This window comes from Python bivittatus, unplaced genomic scaffold (genome assembly GCF_059951505.1).
Source record: "Python bivittatus isolate LINGU-HERP-01145 unplaced genomic scaffold, Pbiv_v1 ctg000800_np1212, whole genome shotgun sequence".
Taxonomy (NCBI): Eukaryota; Metazoa; Chordata; class Lepidosauria; order Squamata; family Pythonidae; genus Python; species Python bivittatus.
Genome location: NW_028277105.1, coordinates 1,214,960 through 1,230,439, shown reverse-complemented (window position 1 = coordinate 1,230,439; position 15,480 = coordinate 1,214,960). Strand labels below are relative to the sequence as shown.

The 15,480-nt window shown below is 43.4% G+C and overlaps 1 protein-coding gene across 3 annotated transcripts in view; it reads right to left on the bottom strand.

Annotated features, from left to right (window-relative positions):
* Nucleotides 1–917: 917 nt before the first annotated feature.
* Nucleotides 918–15,480, bottom strand: part of PBX2 (PBX homeobox 2) — a 33,170-nt gene continuing 18,607 nt past the window's right edge. The window contains exons 4-10 of one of the 3 annotated variants that reach the window (XM_088128693.1): nucleotides 13,856–14,046; nucleotides 11,791–11,926; nucleotides 11,515–11,563; nucleotides 10,680–10,768; nucleotides 7,927–8,013; nucleotides 1,700–5,176; nucleotides 918–1,570 (exon numbers count right to left, since the gene is read on the bottom strand). In XM_088128693.1, the coding sequence (XP_087984819.1) occupies nucleotides 5,084–5,176; nucleotides 7,927–8,013; nucleotides 10,680–10,768; nucleotides 11,515–11,563; nucleotides 11,791–11,926; nucleotides 13,856–14,046 (645 nt within the window). In that variant the 3' untranslated portion in view covers nucleotides 918–1,570; nucleotides 1,700–5,083. Of the gene's footprint in view, nucleotides 1,571–1,699; nucleotides 5,177–7,926; nucleotides 8,014–10,679; nucleotides 10,769–11,418; nucleotides 11,564–11,790; nucleotides 11,927–13,855; nucleotides 14,047–15,480 lie in introns of all 3 variants that reach the window. The other 2 variants (XM_088128690.1, XM_088128692.1) reach the window with 2 other exon arrangements.

Genomic DNA, 15,480 nt, shown 5'->3' with positions numbered 1-15,480 from the left:
CCCCCTTTGCCTCACAGAGCGAAATACAAAAGGCACGATATCTTTTTTTTTTTGCAAGGAGGTGATATTAATATGGAAAAAGTGCACATCACCCCACCTTAAAAAAAAGGAAAAAAACATTGACATCTTAGGAACAGATCTCCTATGTATCTAATTTAGCCCTACAGCTATTCCTTATTTGGCCTGCTCAACTAGCCTATTTGAAGCCGCGTGTGGAAACCGCACAGCGTGGGCCTGCTCTTTCCGAACTGTTTTCTTCCTTGCTGTGGCAGCAAACCAGCTTTTGTCCTAGGATTACCGTCACAAAAACTCAAAACCGTCAACAGGCTATTAAAAATAAAGGCACAGCTGACAAAACGTAAGCCCACGGGCCCCCCGTTCCCAGCGTAGGAAACAAAACCGCTGTCCCTGGGTCGCAAGGAAAAGCATTCGGAGGAATTCTGCCCAATGGAAACTCTGACGCCAACGAAGGTTTCACCAGATCGAATGCTTTCCCTTCTGAGTCGGCACCAGGGCAGTGGAAACCTCAACATTGCATACCCCCATTCTAGAGAACTGGCAAATTGAGTTCTCCCCCACCTGGATTCATTCATTTCCTACCCCCATATGAAAGGGCTATGTTAGGTCCCAAAACATGTGGGTAGGCCTTTGTGTAGCCCAGTGTTTCTCAACCTCAGCGACTTTACGATATGTGGACTTCAACTCCCAGAATTCCGCAGCCAGCTAATCCAATCCACCTGTTGGAACCACAACTCCCACAATCCTTTGGCACTGCTCCCCCCAGTTAGGGTGGGAGTTGAGGTCCAGAATTCCTGCCAGGCAACCTTAGAATCTTCTGTATACGAAGAACAATGCAAGAGATTCCGCCCCCCGCTGCCTCCCCCCCCCCATTTCTTCCCCAAATGAATCCCAGGGCAAAATGTGTCTTCAATTTTATAGAAGAAAAATAATAATAATGATCATAAAAGCAAAGTAAATCTAGAGCAAAACCCAGAACAAGTCACATGGCCAGTCAGGTAATGAGTTCCCCCACCCACCCCTACTGTCAAGGGGAAACGGGTCGGGTTGGGCGGGGGGCGTCTCGCAGCAGCCCCCCCACCCCCCACAGGGTACACAGAGGTAGCAGGTTCAGAAGTTCTCTGTCCCGAGTTTCTATTGGTTTCTCTTGCCGTGAGGTAATAAAGCTATTGGACTGACTAGCGCGGAGCCCTCCAGAGCCTGGGAGAGAGCAGGTCGGATGTCTCTGTGGGTCGGAGGCGTCCCTTGTCTTCCGCCGCTGAAAAGCTGCGGGTGTCATCTTTGTGAAGCAGCCACCCTTCCTCGGCGTCCCTTTGGTGCTGGCACCATTCAGGAGCAGATCCTTCCTCCAGTGGCCCGTGCCTTTCTTTTGCAATTGGTTGCCATTCCACGGTCTTCTTCTTGCATCTTATTTTGGTATCTTCTCCTGCCCGACAGGTTTCTTCTGATCAAAGAGTTGTGAAAAGGTGCCATCAAGGTCTTTCCTCCCCCCTCCCCATCAATCTTTTTCTATTGGATCTTTTCTACTCTCTCTAAACTGGTGTTTCTCAACCTTGGCCGCTTGAAGATGTGTGGACTTCAACTCCCAGAATTCCCCAGCCAGCCATGCTGGCTGGGGAATTCTGGGAGTTGAAGTCCACACATCTTCAAGCGGCCAAGGTTGAGGAACACTGCTCTAAACCCCTTTGGACTATTGGACTACTTGTCTCTCCCTTCCCAACATAACAACATGTCAAGCTTTACTTATCTAATGTTAATATTCCTGTCCTCAGCTTTTACTTATTTCCCCTTCTGAGTTTTTCAAGGGTTTATCTTCTCATTGTTTCTACTTGCCACCTTTTCGGCTATATTCAAACGTCTAACCTCCTACAAGTCTTCCACCGTACCTCTCTCAACACCTGCTCTTCTGCATTTCAATCTAATTTATGGAGGTTGCTGTGGTTTCCTGCCTCCCTCCTGCCTCTCTGATCATTCACTTTTGCACACCAAACTATTTACACACTCACACTCCCCCCCCCATCCTGGTAAAAGAACATACCCCTCCAAACTAAGCCCTACGGTGAGATGGAAATGTATTTTAGTGTTTCCCAACTTGGCACTCTCCAGAGAGCTTGGACTACAGCTCCCATGGGTCACTGTCAGAATGGCCCATGGGGCATGATGGGAGCTGTAGGCCAATCCACTGGGAAGCAACAGACTGGGAGAGACTTCAGTATTTGGTTCTCTGGAAGAACGTACATCCCCTTTGTGGTGACACTCATAAAGGGAAGGGAAAGTGACAAGAAAAAGGTCTGAAGGTGGAATACTTCTGGTTTGTTCAAATATTTTTTTCCCCCAAAAAATGCTCTTTAGCAGGCCTAGAGCAAACAGAATTGGTGTTTGCACTCAGAGCTTTTGTGCCAAGCACAGATTCTTGCACATCACTGCAACTAATCTGATATCGAATTCACGCGCTTTGCCTTGTGACGACCCTTCTGCTGCAGAAGTAAGATCCAACTATTCCCACACAATACAATCCCGTTTGGAGACCCTTCCATTCTTTTTATTCCAATATTATTGGAAAAATGGGATTTTAGCATCAGAATTTGTGGCAGGTATAGCCCCACTTGATAATCCCTGGCGATTTTTCAGTGAAGGACAAATTCACCTCCATTGGTTTTTCTCACCAGGTAACTTTTACAAGGAACTCCAATTCGCAAGGACAATTTGAAACTTTAAGTTACGTAAATGTCTTACTCGTTTGGTGTAAAGTTAATAAAAAATAGCAGGGAGGGATCAGAATCACCACAGGCAGAGAACTTAATCTTTCCCCCACTTCCACTTGCCGTCCCAAAATTCTCCCTCCAAAATAAATTAATGGATTTTTTTCCATGCAAGATGTTTTCTGTGAAACGTCAAAGGGAGGACAAAAAGAAATCTCCTCTTAGCCAATACCATCCTGTCTGGAGGCCCTTCCATCGTTTTTATTCCAATATTATTGGAAAAATAATATTGCAAAAAAAAAAACAAAAACCTTGGCAATAAACATACCCACTATTGTTAACAGGGGCTCTTAAGGATACTCTGATTGAATTAACAGCAATTGACATAACCGTGCCTAATCATTATCTGCACTATTTTGTACATTTTTTTTCTTTCCTTTTTTAAAGGAAATGTAAAAAGTTCTTCTATCTCTCTGGCACAAGGTTACAAAATCTGCACACCCACCACACCAAAAATGTGTAGTTCAGGAATCTAGCCGATCAAGCTCTGTTTGATCGGGCAGAAAAACTCTAGCTTGGTCACGGAGAAGGCGTACAGAAAGAAAACTGAGGCTCAACCTTCAGAAAATATTAAAAATGAAAAACAAGAATAAATCTCGAAAGGAATATGGACACATTAGAACTGATCAGACGTAAGATTAGATACCCTAACCCTAACCCTAGAGACAAAGAAAAGCAGTAAGGAACAGAAAACAGAAAAGATTTACAGCTCCAGCATTTCAGATCCAATGCTGAAAAGGAGTTTCGGGGTGGGCGCGATGCCCGTTAGCACCTCCTTAACGAAGCTGTCTTGCCCTGGGACTGCACGGGAGCCGTGCAATCCCAGGAAAACACAGGTTTGAGTTAAGGCCACCCCGACAGGGTGTGACAAGGTGCTTCAGAGCAAGTGTGGCTTTGCGGTTGTCTCCTTAACTTAAATATGTCTTTCCCTGATACTGCATGGCGCCTGCGTGATCTCATAACACTGGCGTAGTGTAGCATTTATGGTAAGCTGGATTCCTTCGCCTCCTAGCTGCCTTCCCCCAATGATTCCAGAGCAGAGTTTTTCAGACATTTTCAAGCCACAAAAAATTGTGAGTGTTTAAAGAAAAATTCCTGGAATCCCTTATTCAAGAGGCAAAATTCTAGTGACAGCAAACTGGCTGTATTTTTTCTCCCTATTTTCTTATGGAACCCCATCAAATTCTCATAGCATCTTAGGGTTCCACCAAACAGTTTGAAAAACCCTGTTCTAGCGCATCCAGTCCTGCACAGAAAGAGATACAAGCTTTGTGCTTAATACTACTTCCCCTTCCTAAATACGTTTAGCTGCTCTAATGGAATTCTACCACTACCTTTGGATAAAGGTACGTCTTACGTCTAACCTCCTTACCAACGTTACTCATCAACACCTTGGCTTCCCACACCTTTCCTTTAAGGTTATCTTCCAGAGAAACATCTCCTTTCTGATTCAGATGAAATCTTAGATCTTCAGATGCAGGAAAACGGCAATTCATACGGAGAGGCATGTCAGATGGTTCAGTCCAAGAAAGGATAGCATCGTGACTCCACACGATCCGCTTTCAAGACAGGAGCAAAAGAGCATTTCTTGTTTTCAGAAAGATCCCATAACAGAAGCTACTATCCTTGATTACAACATATGAAGGAAGTGCCATCTTGGGTCTAGACAGGATCTGTATCTCCAATGGTTTCATATCGTAGTTAAACTTGACAGGAAGACACCAGCCTACCACCTTGGAATCATCCCATCTTGGAGAGATGCCAACATAAGCCCTATCTGGCAACTTTCTTTGCCCATTCTACCACCAAGAGATCAGTCCATACTGCCATCTTGGATCCTTTGGGGCAGGTGTAACTTATGAGACCGATCCATCAGATTATGATACTGGTTTCAGGTACCACATTAGCTTATCCCTCAACCCCTCCAAATTGATAAGCCATTTGGGACAGCACCTCCCACCCTTTCCCACCCACCTCCCAATAGTGTCACCATACTGGGTCCCCTCCAGGATGCTTAAGAGTCGTATCTTGATTACTAAAGATGCCATTCAGGATCACAGAAGGACTACCATCCTATATCAAATGGGTACATCTCAAATGATCTGCCCCAAGGAGTGCTGCCATCTTGAAGCCCCAGGGGTGCATCATTGGATCCCCTCCCCACCCTTCCCCGGCACTGTGATGCTATGATCCTAAGGCAATGAAAAGAGTTCTTCCTCTGCCCAGCCCATTCACAACTGGCATTTTTCTCTTCCCTGGCATCAGGACGAGCATGAAAAGTGGGGACGGCCAGCACAGCATGATCAGTTGGAGGTGTCAGAGTGGACGCTGCCAGGACCTTCTGTTGGGGAGGTTACAGAAGATGGGGTGGCTGCTTCCTGCCAGCCCCCATTGGCCTAGTGAAAATAAAAAGGAACAATTAAGGTAAATTTCCCTTCTCTAAAGAGTATATCAGTTTTCAGTCCCCGCCCTGTGAAAATTCCAGTTAATGAACCATCCCCCTGCTTTCTTAAAGTCCTAAATCTACTTCAGATCCATTTGTCTTCTACTAAAATAATCAGTCTTACTTCCCACACGCCCAACATGGTTATGCAACCCAAGCAACTGTTTGAGAACACTGGAATATCATTTTACATCCATTCCTCTTCTAAAGTACATACAATTCCTAAGTTTATCATCCAAGACAGTCGTTATCAGGAGGGAAAAAAGTCAAATATGTATATATAATTATTGACGTACAGAATATGCCACAGTATGTTGTACTTACCTGGAAAAGCAGATAATATAATAAAGCTGTTCCTGAACTGTTACCGAATCAGCAGCATCCATAATAAATTGTGATGGTACCAAAATAATGACACACGTGTGATGATACCAGCAGGCAAATGCAGCCAATACATTCTTGTGCAACTCTTGACACAAGTACAGAAGTTGCGCCAATCATGTGATGACACCATCAGGCACGTGTCATCATTTGTTTCCCTTGTTCATCCCCCCCCCTCTTGAAGACACCCTATATACAGAATCATAGAGTTGGAAGTGAATATTAGGCAATTCAGACCAAGTGACTTTCACTGTCCTAATCGAAAACAAAATGTCAGAAAAGCAAATCTTATCAGGAGCATGCAAATGTCACAATCCCACAGAAATGGAATGGAAAAGTTGGAATTTATCACTCCAAAAATCTCAGTACTTCTTTCGCTTTTCTTAAAAGCAAGCTCTGAAGTTTTTTAACAGGCCACAGCAAACGTTTCACACAGGTACATCTATGTGATTTGAATGGTGCAGGTATTAACTAAAATTTTTAAAAAGTGTGATCACCCAGGATTTGGGCAGATATAGAGAGATACCAGTCCATATCAATCCAGTGTGGAATGAAGGATCTTCACTGAAGGCTGTGGACTGTAACCTACCATTCTGTGGCTCTGCATACACTGTCTCTGGCAGTGTTTCTCAACCTCAGGGACTTTAAGATGTGTGGACTTCAACTCCCAGAATTCCCCAGCCAGCATTGCTGGCTGGGGAATTCTGGAAGTTGAAGTTCGTTCATCTTAAAGTCCCTGAGGTTGAGAAACACTGATCTATGGTGTCATATGTGCCATGATCCTTGCAGGCATCTCTATTGTTAACGTGTTCCTTATATTCACTAAAATCTCTGAAGTCTGAATAAGGTTTTCAGTTGTGGAGAATTCCATTTCCTTGCCTTTTCATCTATGACAGCTGATTCAACTGTGCCAAGTAAGCAAAAATGTGCACCTTTATTTAGATCAAGAGAGTTCAGTCTTTTGATTTAGTAGAAAGAGGAGTTTGGAAGAAGAATATTTAGTAGACAGCAGAAGATGCTTCAGCAGTCAGAGGTATATTCCACCAAACCTTACTAGCAGGTCCAAAAATTTTAAACTAGAATTTCTCAATGGAGAACTTTCAGCTCACAACTACATTTCTTCTCATTAAGCCACAATCTTTTGTCCTTAAGAATCCTGAATTCCAGCAATCATTCCTTGACATAAAGGCATTCTAGAAATAATTCAGAGAATCTTGTCTCTAGGGTTTTTTTACCCTTCAGCAATAAATTTTTTTCTCCAGAATTTTGAATCTCAATCTTTTCATAGCAACTGAAATCAGTAACATTCCTTTGATCATTCCTAATCTCTGTCTGAATAACATGCTTCAGTTGCAAGTGTGGTGATAGCTATTTCTCTAAGGCCTACTGGTGGGTATGCATCGTAACCGGAGCAACAACTGAAATTTCAGATTCTCACGGGGTGAGAATGGAAAGAATCCTGACTTATGAACAAGGTTGCTCTCCTTCCCTTCCAACTCAACAGGTTCAGCCTTGAAAAAATATGATTTAAAGGGAGGAGAATATTTTGAAACACCTGAAAGGATATCTCATAGAAAAAAGTCAAGTCAAGTTCTCTCTCATTCCAGAGTGTAGGACACGGAATGATGGGTTTAAGTTATGGAAAGGCAGATTCTGATTCAACATTAGAAAAAACATCAATGGTTAAATACAATCCATGACCTAGAGAGCTGGTGGTCCCCCCCTTCACTGGATGTGTTCAAGCAAAGGCTAGACAGCTCTTCCTGGGATTTAACTTGGCTGCTTTAATCTGAGCAGGAGTTGGACTCAATGACCTACATGGCCCCTTCCAACTTCACGACAGAACTCAGGATAGAACTTCAATGATTCTAATGGGACCACCAAACAATCTAGGAATGGTTTATTTAATTTGTTTGAATCAGGGATCCTGGTTATTGCTGCAGAAGAAGCCAAGAATCCAAGACTGACAACTCTGGTTTCCAGTTTTGGATGTCAGATGGAGTAACAAGCAAAGATCCAGGGTTGAGGAATCTTCCTGGTTTGTTAAGCATTTGCACTAACCAACAGGATCACAGAATGGACTGTGTATGCACTGGCATACAAAATGTATGGCTTCTCTTGATGTCTGTCAATTTCAAATGAAATCACCACAGCAGCTGGGAAGGAGCTGTCTCTGGGTTAACTTGACTAGGTGGCTCTTTAAGATCTGTTTTTATCTGATTACACAAGCACACTCAGGCAGGCAGTTTGAAACGGTGCGGCCTGGGTCAGAAGCGACCTCTTCAGTGGCTGGAAGGTATCCACCTCTTGATCTAAACTCACCCTCATTTCTCGTGGGCTGTACATCTGGTTGGCAGCCATACTGTCCCCATAGCCACCAGGCCCCATGGAGTGACGCATCGACTCCACCTAGAAGTTAACATAAAACACACAAAAGGTAGAGAGAATGCAAGCTTGGGAAGATGAAGGGGGAGGCTGAGAAATATCCAACAGGGTGGAGTTGTTTCATTATCTACTGTATGTACAATACATATTTTGCCATATATTTTCCTTATTCTCCTTTTTCCTTTTTAAAGCAACATAGTACTTCAGAAAGAAAAAAGTGATGCAAGGAAAACAGCAATTTAAACTTCTTCCCAGTTCCCACAGCCAAGAAACTAACATTTGACTCTACAGGTAGTCCTCACTTAATGACAATTTGTTTAGCGACTGTTCAAAGTTACAACGGTGCTGAACAAAGGGATTTACAACTAATCCTTCCACTTACAACCGTCGCAGCAGCCCTGTGGTCACACAATCGCAATCCAGGTGCTTGGCAACCAGCTCGCACTTATGATGGTTGCAGCCTCCTGGGTGACATGAGTGCCATTTATGACCTTCCCAGCTGTCTTCCGGCAACCAAAATCAGTGGGGAACCACATGATTTGCTTAAGGACTGTGTGGTTTGCTTAACAGCCATGGTGATTCACTTAATGACTGCTGCAAAAAAGGCCATAAAATCAGGCATGACTCACTTAACAACTGCCCCACAACATTGAATTTTCCAGTCCCTATTGTGATTGTTAAGCGAAGACTACTTGTATTATCTTTTCACAGAGCTGTAAAGACTTGGCTTTTCTCCCACGCATTGGACCAAGATAGTAGGTGAGCCCGTTCTCTTGGGAGAATGAGTGCTTGCTATACCCAGTCTTGGCTATGTATTGACCATATTGTCATATTGTTTTATTGTTATATTGGCTATGCATTACAGCTACTTTTGGCTCAATTGCTATTTATTTATATATTCCACTATCAAATTGATATCCTCTGGAATGGGATTCCCCTCGAGATCCAGATGGCTCCACTCTGCTGTTTTTCAAAAAAGCAGTGAAGACCTGGCTCTTCCCCCAGGTCTCTGGCGAGGGAGAGTGGGACCCCTCGCTTCATTCCATCTGGTCTGTTGCGCTTCCATCTTTTATTGATTTTAATTTCTTTGTCTGATTGTTGTGAGCCGCCCCGAGTAGTTGGGAGTCAGGCAGCATACAAGTTTAATAATAATAATAATTAATAATAATTAATAATAATTATACCAATAATTAATAATTATTAAATATTATTAAGTATTAATATATTATTAATATAATATAAAATATTATTAATAATTATTATATTAATAATAAATTATCATCATCATCATCATCCTCTTCCTGCCACAATCATGAAAAAACTCTCAATGGCTCACAATAACAAAGCAAAAAAATTAAACAACACAGAATAAAAAGTATATTATAAATACTCAAAAACCCACAAAAGTAATACCACTATCAGATCCCCGAGTGCTCTGGAAAAGTGCTGTATTTAACCTTATCAGGTTAAGGGAGACCATCCAGAGCTGGCCCCATCGTGGAAAAATACTTCAGGGCTTCAGCACCCCCACCCTCCATCCTACCAAAAGTGGGGAATGACAAACTGCTTCTCCCAGCACAATCAAAGAGACCAGGACAACTCTAGCGCAGGTAATTCAGTGCCAAGCCGAACAGGTTAAAACCAGCTCTTAAATCTGTGTTTTTATGGATGTATTCTGGCCAAAGTCACAAACTCTGAGTGGGGTAGTCTTATACATTTTTATATATATAAGTAAATTGGGACCATTTGTTCTGGGCAAATATAATCAACTTGAAAAGACATGTAAACATTTTAAATTAATATGGAAAAGGACTTTTGCTAAACAGAACTTATTTGTAGGTGAACATTACAGAAGCTAATCACAGCAGTTTGCTATGGGGATAAGGGCATTGTATAGTGTGAAATTTCCACTGTAATTTAAATTAGCAATCAGTCACCTAAATCAGTTTTTCTCAACCTCAGCAACTTTAAGATGTGCGGACTCCAATTCCCAGGATTCCCCAACCAGCATTGCTGGCTGGGGAATCCTGGGAGTTGAAGTCTGCACATCTTAAAGTTGCTGAAATTAAAAAACACTGATCTAAAGGATGGAAAGCAATCTGAGAGACCTTATGTTCTCAAATGGGTTTGACTAAATGTCCCATCACATAGAATCAGTACAGTTGTTTGTTCTGGTAATGGGGGACGATGGGACTTTGGTCCAACATTTCTGAACAGCACTTGAGAAGGAAGTAGTTCAATAAACACTGGCAATAAACAAAAGTTATTATTGCCTGTCAGAAAAAAAGTGCCGTATTTGGTTCCTTCTTCTTCATCCCCTATTGTACAGTTGCATCAAGATTCTTAGAAAGAGCTTTCCAAATAAAACGGAAAGATAAAAGCTCCTGTTAAGTCAAGCTCCTGGAGACCTCATGGATATGTTGATGTAGTATTCTTGGCAGCAGTGCAGAAGTGATCAGCAAGGATGGGTTTTTTTTCCTTCCTAGTCTAGCCTGTAGCCTTGAGAATCCCTGGATCGTAATGATCATGATTATTGTCTTCTCAAATATCCAAACATTGTTGTGCCAAAATAACAGTGAGGAGAACAGCTGGTGGTGTTGCTGCACAGGTGCTATATGTCCCAAGTGGAGAAACGAACATTGCTCTCCGCTCCAGACGTCCCTATTCGTCCAAGAAGCGAGAGAACTGACCTGTGATGTAGAGTAAGAGTCTCCATTTAGACCCTGAAGGCCCATGAACATATCCCCCGAACTGGAGAGATTGAAGGAGCCACCGGAGCCTGCCAAAAAATTGAGGAAAGATGGGAGAAAAAGAGCAACAGGGTGAATGGGTGGAAAATGCAGCTCTTTCTAGGAAAGAAAAGATTAATGCTACTACCAAGTTAATTAGCTGGAGGTACAAGCCAAGAGCCCCAAGCTTTTCCCAGGTGTCAGCCCTGCGAAGCGCACCCAGGAGTACTAGCTTCATCTTTATTGTAAGGTTACATTAGCCGAATCTTGCAAATCTGAAAGTACATCTCTCCCCCTTTGCCTTTACAGCCCAAGAAACTAGGGAGGGTCCCTTCTGAGATGTTTGTCACGCCCCTATTGCTTCTGTGGGCTAAGCTGCCTCTTATCTGACCATTGCCTAGTCAGCAGCTCTTCCTCCTGTCTCCCAAGGTCATTCCCGCAGACCATTACACCAGGCCAGAAAAGGGGTGCATGTATAAATGGGCTGGGGGGAAGGAAGGAAGGAAGGAAGGAAGCATCCATGTCTGCACTCAGTAGGGATCATCACTTGTTGAGAATGGGATGGAAGAGCTGGGAATGGAGACTCTTCTGAGTAACTCCAATGTTTATGGGAGGGGGCAGTTCCATGCTTCTCCACTCCCAGCAAGGACTCCTGCACCAACATGGGGTGTAGCGGAGTTTTGGGGAGGAGGGGAGTTACCCGCGGAGGAGGGGGTGTTGGGAGAGTCGCCCCCGCTCTGTGCGGCGCTGACAGCCGTTTTCACGGCGTAAATATTGGCTTCCTCTTGGAACTTGCCGATGTTCTTCTTATATCGGATGCGCTTGTTCCCGAACCAGTTTGAGACCTGGAAGGAGGGAGGGGGCGAAGGTCAAAATGGGACAGGAAGCGGGATGGGAATGAGGGGAAAGAGGGGTGAGGAAGGAAGGGAATTATGGATCGATAGGTCAGCCAAACCAGGACCCTTTCCCCCTGCCGACCTTCTTTCCCGAAGTGATCCTACCGTCTCTTGCAGACAGTCTTGCAGCCTGCTTGGATCAGCTTCAGACCTGCCCCCCGCACACGTCCTGGTACCTGCGAGACGGTGATGCCGCATTTCTTGGCAAGCTCCTCCTTGGCCTCCTCGCTGGGATACGGGTTGCTCAGGTGCGAGTAGAAATATTCATTGAGGACCTCAGTGGCCTGTTTGCTGAAATTGCGTCGCTTCCGCCTGTCCATTGCATGGGGCAAAGGAGGGGGGGGGGAATGGTGGCCAATTAGAACAAAAGGACTGCCAGTTAGATATCAATATCAGTCAAAGGGGAAAACCCATACAGGGTCAAGAAGGGGAAAATAAAGGAAGCAAGGAGAAGGAAGAGTTGGGATTTATAGGTATATTAGAAAAAGTATATAGAGCAACCCTCCATGCAACATACTAGTTGACAGCAGATAGTAAAAATAATCTGTTCAAACACAGGTAGTCCTCAGGTTACAATGGCAATTGGGATCAGAATTGCCATCGCTAAGTGACATGGTTGTAAAGCACAATGTCACGTGACTGCATCGCTTAGCGAGGGTGATTCCGGCAGTCCTGGTTGCCATTGTTAAGCGAGGACTGCACGGGTTGTTAAGCAAGGACTTCAGATAACCACGACTTCTGACTTCCTGCCAGCTTCCTCATGGACTTTGCTTGTGGGAAGCCGGCAGGGAATGTCAGAAATTGCAATCATGTGACCTCAGCTTGCTGTGACATCATAATCGTGATCCACACGTCAAGCGCCCAGAACACAATCATGTGACCGCAGGAGTGCTGCAACAGCCAGAAATCTGAGGACTGGTCTTAAGTCCCCCTTGTTCAACACCATCACAAGTTTGAATGGTTGCTGAATGAGGGTCGTAACCCGAGAACCATCTGTATTTCCACCACCACCACCACCATCACAATGTTTTTGTTTAAAACAAACCCATACAAAATGGATTAAAAAAGCAACATGCTAGAAAAAAACTGGACTTGACATTTGAGGTAGACATACTGAGACTTCACAGGAGTGCTGAAATATCTGCAGATATTCTTGTGAACTGCAGTTCTCTTTTCTTTTCAGCTAGAGTTCAGCAACTCTCAAGGGTTTCTCGAAAGCATATGGGCCATGTTTGCTGAACCCTCAAACTTACTAAATGAGATTTCCAACAGCATACTGCCACTATCTCCAGATCCATCCCGCTCCCCCTGTAGTGAAACCCAGAATACATTATGAAAAAAATAAATAAATAAATACAAGTAGTCCTCATTTAGCAACTGCCTCATACAGCAACTGTTCACAGTTACAACAGTGATGACAAAGTAATTTTCGACCAATCCTCACATTTACGACCTTTGCAGGTCTGTAAGGCAAAGGAAAGCTAAAGTAAGATCATAAGCACAGTTACGGTTTCACTTAGCGACCCCTTCACTTAACAACCAAATTGCCAGTCCCAGTTGTAGTTGCTAAACGAGGACTACCTGTAATGCAAAATAATATCTATAAATGTCTGCTCAATTTGCGTAACATATACACTCTGTGGCTTTCAACTGTTCTTGACATGATTCTAAAGAGTAGGATGGATACACAGTTCTACAGGAATCCATGATATATTTGTATTTCCCAGAGTCAGGGAATTTAAATATGTATGTATTTACGTATTATTTTATTTGCTAACATTTATATGTTGCCAACACTTCCAAAGCTAGGTGTCTCATAACATATGGAAGGTTGCCCAAATATCTAAGTCAGCAGAATAGAGTAAGAGTTCTTGGGCAGAATGGAATATCAAACTCCATTTATGAAACTTTCAATCCCAAGCAAGATTACCTGGAGCCGGATCTCTTTCCTGGTCATTTAGCGTGTTCCCCCATTTGTGCTTTTTAATCAATTACCACTGAATTGCCATTTTATTGCATTACCATGGTAAGCCTATCCTTTATATATTATATTTATATACACAAATGCACCTTTATAGTTCTGGAATTCTGGGAGTTGAAGTCCACACATCTTAAAGTGGCTGAGGTTGAGAAACACTGCATTAAGCTATGGGCGGGGGGGGGGGACTTTGGTAACCCCAGCATTCGGTTTGGCCAGCAAAGCCATCCCCAAATTTGCAGGCTGTTAAGTAAAATAACCACCTGGCATCAAGGAAGCGGGAGCGCAGGATCATGACAGCTTCACACGTGCTCTGCTTCAGCTGCATCTGGATAGAGCTGAACTTCCGATGGATAATGCTGACCATGCGCTCAATCTCCTTAGGTGACACCGGGCGTGTGCGGCTTTGCTCTCGAAGCAAATTCATCACATGGGTAGTGAACTCATTGCAAGCCTTCGTGGGAAGAGGAGTGGAAAAGAAGAAGGAAGAGGTGGGGCTGGTGAGTCAAAAGTTATGACAATCTCCCCATCAACAGCGATCTATCCCCCATCCTAGAGATTCACCACCTCTGGCCACTGAGTCTTAGCTCACGCCTCCAGCTAAATCAACTTTGTAGCAGTATTAATCTTTTCTTCCCTAGAAAAGGCTGCATTTTCCACCCGTTCACCCCGTTGCCCACTGTGGCCCTTGGAAAGCAGTAACTATGGCTGCTGAAAACAGACACTGACGCCTCCCATGTGAAGAGGGAAGTATCTGCCAATTTAGTAGAAGCCCTAAAACAGAATCAACCATTAAAAAACACATGTTTAAGGTAAAAGCCCTAAAAAAAATACACAGACATATTAAACTGTTCCCCAAACTCAACCCTTGCCCAGATGTTCCACAGAGTCTATGGGAGTGGGCGGCTATAGTAAATGTAAATTAACAACAATAACATAATAACAGCAGCAACATCTCTCTGTGTTTCAGCTATCAGCCCCTAAATGTTAAATTCAGCCCTTGGCCTGAATTTACGCTCGCAGCCAACTTTTTTCCCCCCACAATTGGAAAGAGAAACAGCTATTATGCTGAGATTATTTCTCCACACCCATTTTGAAGTAACTCCATATGCCGGGACACTTAAAAATAAAATAAAATCAAGTACTCTATAATTGACATAACTAGTTCAGCCAGTTATACCATAATTAACAATTAGTTAAGAGCCAATGAATTGGGCTTAACCCCTGATGACTGTTGATTTAATAATGCAACTTTAGTGGATTAATATTATGGTGTGGAACAGGTCTTTTTCAGGTGGGCACATTTGTTATCCTTTTCAGTGAATGCTGGTGACTGAAGTTGATATATAAATATGCTATATGGATTGCAGATACAGAAATAGAAATGATGGTTAAGTCCTGATTTAAATTTCCAGGGAAGTGGATACTGAGTTAATTCTTTAAAGTGGAAAAGACATAAACATTTATTGTAGAGTAAGTCACCATGGAGGGAGTGTTTGCAGCAAATTGCGCTGACACCAAAATGACACGCATGCAGTGACACCAACATGCAAAGGCTTCCATTATGTACTTCGGTCCAACACCTGATGAAAGGACATACGTCACGGCATTTGCGTGACGACGTCGTTACGCGCGTTTCATCATCTGCCTCCCATCCTCGGGTGCCTGTGCTACCACTATGCTGATACTCCAGAAAAGATGGGATTTGACTATTCTGGATGAATTCATTTGGCATTAAAAAATGCGATTCGGGGGGGTACATTGCCTTAGCAATCTGAATGGCTCAGATACCTGCAACAAAGATGTGAGATGGGAAAAACTGCATTACTAAATCAGTTCATTCAAACCCGGCTGCCTGTTGTTATATTTTTATCCCACCTTTTTAATA